At 38.7% G+C, this 11427-nt stretch overlaps 1 protein-coding gene across 1 annotated transcript; it reads left to right on the top strand.

Annotated features, from left to right (window-relative positions):
• Positions 1–1926: 1926 nt before the first annotated feature.
• On the top strand, positions 1927–9570 carry klu (zinc finger protein klumpfuss). Its single transcript, XM_018516042.1, has 3 exons — positions 1927–2247; positions 6537–6569; positions 7638–9570. Exons 1-3 carry the CDS (start codon positions 1927–1929, stop codon positions 9246–9248), a joined length of 1965 nt encoding a protein of 654 aa, XP_018371544.1. The 3' UTR covers positions 9249–9570.
• Positions 9571–11427: the final 1857 nt, after the last annotated feature.

Here is an 11427-nt window from a genome sequence, read left to right as displayed (position 1 = left end):
AATTTTAGAATCGTGTGTTTTAAACAAGGAATATAATATTAATCTGAGAAAAAAGAAACTTAATAATAACTGCTCAACACTTTTAATGTTAAGAATCAAACATATATTAAAAATTTGATTTATTTTAAAGTTTGTCAGTTTTCGAGGTAAATTAAAAAAAAATCTTCGTCTAAAAAATAATTTAGGCAATGAAGCAACTTTTACAAAAATGCTATATCTCCAGCGTAAACTAAATCGTGATACACGTAACATAAAAAGAAACAATTAAACTAGAAATTACTAGGGATTATTAGCGTTTTAGACTGATTATGTTGAAAGTCCGAAAAATTATCGGCCCGCAATCATATCTGAAATAGATTGATTTAATAAAGAATATATATTGTATATTATTCGAACCATAACTTCGACCACGTTGGCGTTTTCTATCGTATTTGATAAACTGGAAATCCTAGCAAAGAATTAATATGGCGCGAGAATAATATGCAGATAGATACTTTTTACACTTGTATGCCATGTATAATGGAATTCATTAAATTGAAGAACACGGAATTAATGTCATATTTAATAATGCATGATGCTGGATATTGCCGTAAACAACAAGTGAAGTCAGAGGAAACAGGGCGTTATCATATCGGCAAATTGTCTCGAAGGCAGTGTGATTCAGCGAATTCTAGCCCGTCCCCTTATAGAGACGAGGGCGATCGATTACACGCCAATCGGATCGATGGATCGCGCTAACTAGATCGTAAGAGTCGAGGACGACGATGCTCTATACCTACCTGCCTACGAGCGCCAAGTCCCGCCTCGCTATCGCAGACGCAAAAACCGCGTCTCAGGCTGGCATCTTTTCGTGGAAGTTATTTAATGGAGGAGACTCTTGGCGATTCTTCGATACCCATTACGATTCTCTCTATGAAATAAAATCACGAAGGTTACTTTCAAACGCTTGTCCCGAATCTCCAGAAAAATTGCATTAATTGCGATTTAACATGATTTTTTTAGAATTTGATATATGAATAAACGCATTTTATCTTATATCTGCATATCAGTTATGTTTATAATATAGTTATATGAAATTATAAATATAATAAGAAATTATAAACGTTCGATGTACATCGTCGAATGTTTTAAAGATTTTTTACTAGCTGTATTTATGTATTTTTATCGCCGAATTGATTGCTTTTTCTCGAACAAGGATCAAAATATGTATATGATGGGCCTCCTTCGTTTCCGTCAAAAAGTAGAAAATCAAAGTCGCCGTCGAGCAATTTTGCTACACTTTATATGCGTCGCGTCGTAAATACACATCACAAGAAAAAAAGACAGAAAGTCATGGCGGCATCTTCGTCGGAGAAAAGGATGGGTCGACGAGGATCAAGGAAGACGTAGAGAAAGATAAACGATCGCGCGCGCGTACGCCTCGTTCGTCCCGTAAAATTTTAAATCAGTCTAGTTGGCCTGTCAGTCGTGCCGTGAATGGGTACACACTATATCTGCACGGTGCACAAATTGCCACGCATTTAATTACTGTCCAATATGCAGCGGGAGGGAGGAGGGGGCCCCATTAATCACCCTCTCGATAACCCGTAATTTTCCACCAACGATAAAATCTGTCGCGCGACGGACGCTCGAGTTAGTGACTTCTTTGCATCATATGAAGACGACCGCACCAGGGAGAAATACACCGTAGAGAAGAGAAAGATGGAGAAAAAGAGTTAAACGGTAGACGGAGAAAGGAAGAGAGAGAGAGAGAGAGGGGCGAGGGGGAAAAAAAAGAAACAGAATGAGGAAAGTGGCGTGCTGCTACAACCCGTTCTGCGGAAAAGTGTGTGCGTGGCGAACGAGTCCTCTGCTACTGGTATAGGCTTGATATACGTTGTCAGTCTCCTAGACGAGCCACCGGCCACTGTGCTTCAGATAGGCCTAATGGTTAACGAACGCTCGTTCGTCGAGACAGATCGTCGACCTTCGATCGCCGGCCGTCTCGATTCCTCTAATTCTTTTTTGCGGGCCTCGCCCTCGCGGGAAGATACGCTCGGATGGTCGCAGCTTCTCTACCTCGTAGCCTATATAGATACCAACCACCGGCTTCCCTTCGGTAGCCCGTCTGGTTTTTTGGTAGCAGTTCACCAGAGTCCTACCGCCACCGCGGCGAGCCTGTCTGCCTTAAGGCCGCTCTTCCTTTCCGAAGCAGGAACGCCGGATGACCAGCCAATAGCGAAAGGCACGAGTCACATTTATGACACGGTTACATTTGTTTTTATGTAGTTTTTTTATGAAGATGATGTTATTCAAATTTCTTTTTCATAAACTTGTGCTACATCTTTTTTAAATTTATTTACCCAACTACATTTAGTTTAATAAAATTTTTTAACTGCTAGGTAAATAAAGTTAAAAATAATGATTAATGGTGCATCAAATTGTATCAAAAGATGCTACATTAACTGCGGTTATCAAATGAAGCTTTTAACTTCATAAACGCTTGGAATAATAATACAATTAAGTCACAAAAAATTCTAAGATAAAATTCATTTTTAGGCATTATCTTTCATGTAACATCTATTAGAGCATAAAGCGACAATTTTCAAACAAAGAAAATTTTTCGTTAAGAAAATGTAAATGTTTTGGTGCGTATCTGTTAGTCTTCAAGAAACAGCGAAAGCTCGCGCGTTAATCATACCCATCACTGCCGTGGCACAGCGGCCAGTATATGGGCAGATCGTGCGGGAGAGAAAGATCAAGCGCTCCACCCACGCCCACGTCTCAACCTGTTCTGTTTCTCCCGTCGAGCCACGGTTACAGGTGCCTGCCCGAGGGCATTCCTGCTGGAATTCTTCACCGATGATCTCCGCTACGTTTTCTTGCAAACTCATATCTTCGAATCATCACATATGTATCAAATCATAGACAGCAATATCCACTCTACATTCTATCGATACGAATATTTTGTTTACATCAAACCGAATGCAGTTTATCTCCTCCTTTTCATAAAAAAAACTGAGTTTCATTCATATTTTGTTGTATAAAAAAATCTTACAAAATCAGTATTTTCTTTTATTTTAAAAAATCTTTGATCGTTATATATACACTTTCGAATTTGAGAACTTTATATTTAAATTTTGATTGAGGCAAAATTTCTTACATAGATAGAAAGTAAAATAAAATTATTTTTGACGTGCATTTTGTTGGCTTCGGATAATTTCAATGGAAAAAAGTAAGGGAGAGACGAAGAAAGTAATGAAATATCGCAGCAGACTTTCTAGAAGGGTACTTCTCGGTTCTGACCGAAGGGAAATAAGAAGAAATCAAAGCGGTGGGAAGGTAGCGCCTAAGTACGCCCACACCGTCCTCTTTAGGGGACCTGTTCTCGACATTTACGTTCTGATATCTTTTCACTTCGTTTACGAGTCCCCTTTACGTTTTACGACCGATCATCGAGACCCTTTCTCTCCGCGAATGAAGGTGGAGAAGGATAGGACAAGTGGCGGCGCCGAGAAGAATAAAAGAATAGCCACTGTAAAGAAGAAAGGACCGAAACGCGCCGAGCACTGTCAAACAAGATTCATTGCGGATCTTCTCTAATCGAAGCGCTATTTTATAAAGTGGAGATATTTAGATTTATTATCTATTCTCTCTCTTTCTCTTTTGATTAATGCGGTTTTGTAATCAAGCCGCGCAAGGATCAATCTATAAATAAACACATAAATATGTGACTTCTGTTAAGGAGACGTCTAACCAAACACTTAATTCAAGAGCAACCTACCGCTACGAACGCACGTTTTTTTTCTGCGATGTCACTAAATGTGTCCTATAAAAGTTGTCATCTAGCTAATAAAAATAATCACTAGCCAGCTAATATTCATCTTACCTCTTTAAGAGAATAACACAAGAAGACTTTTAAACGCATAAAGGAATTTTTTGTGCGACCAAAGATGCAACAACAACAAGTCCTTATTCTAGAATCCCGAGGACACCCCGATGCGATGGTGCAAAGTTGAAGGACGCATGTGGACTATAGAATAAATCACGGTTCAGTCGCATTAAGTCACTTAAGCGACGTCATTTAAGCGGCTATCGGTGTCCGTCTCCGGCTGCCACGACGAGACTCTGGCCAGGAATTCGCATGTTTCTCCGTGAACGGATTTCTCGGTATTCATTGGAGGTAAGCGGGGCCGGTCTCGGCGAAGATCGGTCTCGAAACGGCGCACTACGCACGTACGCGTCGGTATGCAGCACGCTGGAGCCGCTGGAAAACCGTTGGACAATTCTCCGCATCCGCGTCCGCGACGCGACGTACCGCGTTTTTCCAGGAAGCCGAGCAAAATCTCTATTCTACGACCGTGACGTGCTATCGAGACCGAAGGCGGACCTGCAATCGAGATTATGCACGCGCACGTGGCGCCAAGATACCGTCGCATTGATTGTCATTGCATGTCCTGGTTTTGAAAAGGCACATCATTCGATTTCTCCTATTCAATGATTTCATTGACGCATTCGATCGGTAAAACAGACAAATTCTAATTCTTATTTCAAATCTAATTTCTCCTTTTGTTAGTTTCACTTGAGAAACAGAAAATTGATCTATTATTTTAACCTAATACGCTTTAAAATTCTTAACACTATTGGTTAAGACTGCGCAAAATCCGAAAATTCATGTAATGTTTTATATAATTAATTAACATCGAAAGAAGAATACGAGGATAATATGATCGCACACATCGCAAACAATTATTTATACAATATTTCCCTAAGATTTTCTTGATTTTTTAATTTTTATTATTAAAAGAGAATGCAGATAAGAACATTCATGAGATTTCTGGAATTAAATTTAGAGTATCGCACAACGAAAATTCGCCCACGCTATAAAAAAAATTGCGATATTAAATGCCAGTCATCGGTTGTCTGTTCGTTGATTTATACGCTCATACTAGCGATTTAAATTTCAAATATTCAGCGGATACATCTCTCGAGTTACATCGCGCGGTCTTATAACAAAGTGCCGTTGTCACGTCGGACAAGACGAACATTGTGATCCATACATACACATACACACACACGTAGTAGATTAAAATAAATATTTAAAAAAATCCCTCATTCGTAGGAATTGAGACCCAGTCGGAAATTCTGTGTTCAGCCAATAGAACACAACGTATCATTATTCACCTGTAACTTTGTAAAATGTCAAAAATACTCCATTTTCTCTACTTTCGAAAACAAAATAACGTTTTAACAGGGTTGTGCGCGTTACCTAAAAAAAGTAACGCGTTACTGTTACCGTTAGTTTTTTAAAAAAGTAACTCGTTACCATCACTCGTTACCAATTTTAAAAAGTAACTCGTTACCGTTACTTGAAAAGTATTCGTTACTTTTTCGTTATTTTTTTTTATAATGCTAAAGTAAGTTATTAGATTTTAAAATTACATTAGCAGATAATTTAATACTAAATGTGAAATAAATATTCAAACTCTTGAAATTCTCTACTAACTAGTTTGTACACAGAGCAGAGTTTTTTTCTCTATATTAAACTTACCTACAGTTTACTAATTCTTTATTTTAGTTAGATAATATTATTTTTATGTACTCATTTTTGTAAGAATTTATATTAAACAGATAATAGATTAAACATTGTTTTTAAACATTAATGTTTCCTGGTGAAAATAAATCGATGAAATCTTTATCAATAGACCCATTTCAGTATAATTCATAATGAAATGAGTCAATTGATAGAGATTTCAGCGATTTTCAGCGATTTCAACGATTTATTTTCATCACTATTATGTGTATTTCAATATTTATTGTCCCTACTAAAAATTTACAGTATATATATATATATATGTAATGTGAAGTATATATTTTCAACATTGGCAGTACCTATTAGAACACAGTATAAGATACTAAGTACAAAATACTTTTTAAGAAATTAAGAATAAATTATAAAATAAGAAAATAATAGGGGACTGAAGTAACGGTAAATTCGTTACCGTTACTGTAAAAATGTAACGACGTTACCGTTACCGTTACAGACAGAAAAATGTAATGAAAACGGCAACGGCGTTACAAGTAACGCGTTACTTTCCAACCCTGCGTTTTAATAGATATTCGAATTAATTAGTCCAGGACGGATCTCTTCTATTTCGAATTAATTTCCTAAATAACGACTGGCCCGCTATTTGTCATCCATAAGTGATGATGCCGTCTATTTTTACAAAGTGGACGAGGTTCTTTTATCGAGAACGTTAAAAAAGTTCCGTTAATCGCGGAGCAGCCGAAACGGGGCTGCATCGCGATAATCGGCACGTGATCGAGCGCGATCTCGTCGAGAGGCGATCGTCTCTCGGCTTTTAATGGCGGCCACAGCGTTAATGACAAATGGTCGGTCAATATTGTGGCACAAAAACGTGACGAATATTCTAATTGCGTCTCGTTACAACTTGGTGATTTTTCACCGTCTCTTCCATTCTCTAGAAGACCTCCGTTACCTCGATTACCAGTCGTTCTGATTGTGAGGCTAGCCTCATGCAGTCCATACCTGTTAGTCTTACACATCAATATCTGTTCTTGTAGAATTGGTAAGACGACAAATTATAATTTATATGCAAACAGTCGCTTGATTTTTATCGGTCTCAAGTATTTTTTGTAAAAATATTTAAAATAAATACTTATAAAATAGATGTTAACCTTGTTTGTTTTTAACCTAAATCATGTTTCATGGTAATTGAAAGGATTGATGCATGCACAAAACCGATGTTTTATTTTATAATATTCGTATGTAACTTTGTATTATATCATAATGAAAAAAATCTTTCATCGTAAAAAGTATAATAAAGCCTATTCATGCTATTCTATTTTGACAGTCACTAAGTTTTTCATTTTTAATATTTCTTATTAATTTATTAAGTATTGTGCTTACGATAGCAAAAATATGTGTAAACTTTCAAATATGTATTTCATATTATTTATTGTAATCAATAATATTATTCACAATACGTGATCAAATTATACATGTATTGATTAAATTTTATATCTATCGGAACATCATTAACCATGTTGTATTTACATTGGCGCTATCATAAATAGCATTATGTATTATTATGAAGTCATAGTTTATTAGTACCTGCAAATCTAAACCTCGCCTATTTAAATGTTGCGACGATATGTCAATTACTATCATTAGCTATTTAACGTTGTTAACAACAACGTTGCGCCAACAAAATAGTATCTAATTCAGTGGCGCTCAAATGTCAACCTATAATAACATATAATCGGAAGTTATTTCTCGCGAAAATTAATTTGTGTCCGATTAAAATTATATATCTTGAAGCTCGAGATTAAACCACGTACTTTAAATCGTTTCTAACATGAATTTAAATTAGATTTCGATCGAAGCAAGAATAACGGAATAAATCTTAGATATGCTACATCAACAATGATAATGTACCGTGCGAGCAGTTTATCAAAAATGATAGTAAAGCAATATACATATATGAGGATTTAATTTAAACGTCAGTTCATTTGTCCATTGCCTTAATTATTTAATTACTGTTTAAAGACGCGCCGGATTAGAAAAGTCATTTAAATTGGCGCAAATAACATGAGCACCTTCGAATAACAACATCACCATCGTTCGATTGTTTCAGGACGAGGTAGGTGGTAGTACGGTGGTAGCGGAGGGTGTCGTAGGTGGTATAAGGGGCCCAAGCGGCGGGTGCCGCGCATCCTCGATGACGATGGCCGAGAGCGCCGTGGAGGACGCCGCAGCCGCGCCCCCGGGCCCGGCCAAGCCGCCACCACCTTCTTGTACGAACAATAACACCCTTGCGGCGACAGCCAACCGTAACCATCGGAATCCCCGCAAGAAACGAAGACGGCTGGAACAGGTAGTGGACACGCTGCAAGCCCATCGCAGTTCGCCATCCGAAGGCGAAGTATTGAAGTTCGAAGGCAGCGGTCCCGTATCCGAAGAGGAAGATGTTTTTGGCTCGCCCAGATCATCGTCTTCGCGATCTGCTGTGGATACCACTGCGGTAATGGGCCAATTACCGTTGAGGTTAAAGGACGCGGAAGCAGTGACGTCAACCGAAGAAGAATTCAACGAGATCAGTCAGCAGTATCACTATCCCCACCGACCATACTGCTACTCGTACCATCATCACCATCGACATCGTTATTCCCCCTATCAAAACAACCACCGATTGTCAGCGACCAAGTACTCTGACTGTACGTGCAACCAGTGCTCGCTGGCTGCGTCGGCAGCAATGATGTTACCGTCGGCGACCTCCCTACAGACACCGCTATCGCGAACCAGCTTCACGCACTATAGCAGTATATGCGGCACATATAGCATATTTGAGCAGTACATGCATACCAAGTACCTGTCGTCGTCGTCAGGCGACATCTTCCGCGGACGCAGTCACTCCGATTCAGATGTTGTGTCCAGGTGGGACGAAACGCGGGTTCCGGCCGCAACCACTTCCTTTTCTTCTGTCGTCAATCATCCTCCGAGAAGTGGCTCTCTCGAGAGCGACAGTACAAGTCCTCAAGAATCGCCATTGGATCTCTCCATGAAGAATCTGATGTTACAATCCACCGCGGCTGCTTCGGCAGTCGCCAATAGGTCACCGGCTCTTCAGCTGCTACCGTCCGGTATCGTAACGCGAGGTTCCGTCAGCGTGCCAGTAGTCAGGGGCGATGTTGCATCACCCACGACGAAAAAGAGCGTTGCGGTACGGTACAATTTGGAGGTTCTACCCGTTGTTGAGGAAATGGCGCCGGGCGCGGACGTGGCTTATGTCTGTCCAGAGTGCGGGCAGATGTTCAGTCTGCATGATCGCCTGGCAAAGCACATGGCATCCAGACATCGTCGACAAGGTCTCCACGATGCCTCAGCGAAAGCGTACCTCTGCGATGTCTGTCAAAGGAGTTTTGCGAGGTCGGACATGTTGACGAGGCACATGAGACTGCACACCGGTGTCAAACCGTACACATGCCGGGTTTGTCGACAGGTGTTCAGCAGATCTGATCACCTTAGCACCCACCAACGAACCCATACCGGCGAGAAACCATATAAATGTCCGCAATGTGCCTATGCAGCCTGTCGCAGGGATATGATCACCAGGCATCTGAAAACTCACAATCGATGCGCGGACGGCCCTATTCCGAAGACCGAACCCGGTTTACTCGCTGGTGAGGAATGTCCCACTTTCGATCAGAACGTGGCGGCGCCATCAGCGGTTATCAAGGCTGAATGACAACGATCGGTCGGATGACCCTGGTTGCATTCTAGATCCAGGTCCCAGCGAGGATCTCGCGTTAAGATCGATCGAGGGTCTTCAGGTACCTTCGTGAATCGATCAGGACTTTGCGGGAACATGTTGAGAGAGCGAAATCGTCGCTCGACCATCTCCATGACATTAGCCGAGCGTTAGGAAGAAATTAATACTTGAAGAGATCACGATTTTGATGGAACAAGATAATTAGCGAGAGGGAAGATTTGTTCTGTTATAATTCGATTTCGCGAGAATTCCGACGAATATAACTAATACGAGTCTGTGATGGAGCTTAAATTTTTGGGAAAGCTATTTTGGAAAAGATTGCAGCTAGACGTGTTAATTTCATTCTTTCGCTGCATATTGAAGTCTTTTCCTACAAGAAGTTTATAATATAATCGTATCAATACATTTAAAGAATTTATTAATAGAAATTTTTTTTTTAATTGCTTATGCAGCATACTTGACAATTATTCCTTCCTTTTTCTTTTTTCGTTTATGATTTATGATTATTATAAATTGAAAAATATATTAATAGTGTATAATATTGTCTATAAAGTGACTTTGTTGTCTCAAGTGACTATATTGCAATGTTTTGCGATTTTTTTAATTGTATTTACAAACTTAAAATTTCCTCTATGCTCTACTCAGCGAAAGAGTTAAATTCGCACGTCGGGAAGCATCATGGAGAGCTGAATGATAAAAATGAACTTCGCTCCCGTGAGTATTATATTGTATTATTTATTTAAAAATAAATGACTTTTTGTTTAACAATTTTTTGCGGATTGCCTAAAAATCATTATCCCTTCATACGTCATACGCGATCGCGCGCGTTAACAGCGAATAATACCGAACAGTATTATTGTACTTCTTTGACCTCCGCATCTGATTCTGTTTCCGCAATTCGAGTACTTTCATTCTTCCTAATGTTTCATCGCGGTATACGATATTATAATTACAACTTCGACCAAGGAAGAACCGAGAGCAATCTATTTGTATACGTATATTAATAAAGTTTATTATAAATAAATTACTGATAAATTAGTAATTTATTTAAAACAGACAATATATATAAATATATTTTATAATATATTATATACTGTATATAATATATGTATGTATATATTATATAATATTATATATATAATATATATATTTTTATACATATTCTAGTTTTCAAAACGTTGAAATTTCTTAAAGCTTGATTTTGTTTTTTGAGATCTGAAATTCGACTGTCAACTGTCTTGATTATTGTTCTCGGAGATTGCTTGATTGTCATGGAAAGGATATAGCACCTAACCAGCTGCTCTCTTTGTATATCTTTCGCTTTCTCGTTCTCGATGCATAAAATTAAGACACACAAGCTGAAAATAAAGCATTCCTGCTCAGCCGAGTGCAGCGCGGTGCACGGAGATACATCAAAGCGGTGCTTAAAGGCTCGGCGTTAGAATCGAATTGTGTTTTTATCGTGCTCGTAAAACGACCACGTATCCAATAATAGTGCATGTAAATAATCAATCATACCGCGCATCATTTCACGAAAGACTTTCCTAATCTTTAACATTAACTGTGGAGAAATCTGGAACGTAGCCCGTCGGCGACGCGAACATACGTGCCAAATTTTAGGTGAGAGAATATTTCGGACACGCGATTAACACATGAATCAACCCCAGTAAACTGCATGTCGAGGTCTGCGAAAATCTATAGTTTTAATATATTGTTATTTTTGTCTTTCTTATTTTTCATGGAAATTCTTTAGCTAAAATGTATATAAAATATATGACGAAACGCAAATTGTTCAGAATTTAATACGATTTCGAATCGTGTTAAATTAATTGTATCGAAGATACAACAAGAGATGTAGAGGATTTATTAGACCTCAATAAGCAGTTTTAAAGTTATACTATTTAGAACATATCTGTCGGTCAAGCACGATTTGCGGAATGGAGAAAAACTATTGGTGATGAAAGAATAACCTTATCGACAAATGCCGAAAAAAGAGATCGCGAGAGAAAACGAGATATCAATCAGAACCAAATCAATTAACGAGATAATTACTCTGATTGAGAATTGATTTACCGCCAATATTTTTCTCATGTGTCTATTTCTGTAAGTAGCGAGTCGCCATTGGTAACCTCGTCGATTCGCCCAAAACCTGCTC

The sequence above is a fragment of the Trachymyrmex cornetzi genome, unplaced genomic scaffold (assembly GCF_001594075.2).
Source record: "Trachymyrmex cornetzi isolate Tcor2-1 unplaced genomic scaffold, Tcor1.1 scaffold61, whole genome shotgun sequence".
NCBI lineage: Eukaryota > Metazoa > Arthropoda > Insecta > Hymenoptera > Formicidae > Trachymyrmex > Trachymyrmex cornetzi.
Note: the sequence above shows the minus strand (reverse complement) of the source record. Positions and strands in the feature narration are given on the sequence as shown.

Excerpts from the sequence above, each read along its gene's own strand:
- klu (XM_018516042.1), top strand. The coding sequence starts at position 1,927 with ATGGTTAACGAACGCTCGTTCGTCGAGACAGATCGTCGACCTTCGATC. Across the intron at positions 2,248-6,536 it reads CGAGTCACATTTATGACACG|TCTTACACATCAATATCTGT; the intron begins GTTACATTTGTT and ends CATACCTGTTAG. Across the intron at positions 6,570-7,637 it reads TATCTGTTCTTGTAGAATTG|GACGAGGTAGGTGGTAGTAC; the intron begins GTAAGACGACAA and ends CGATTGTTTCAG.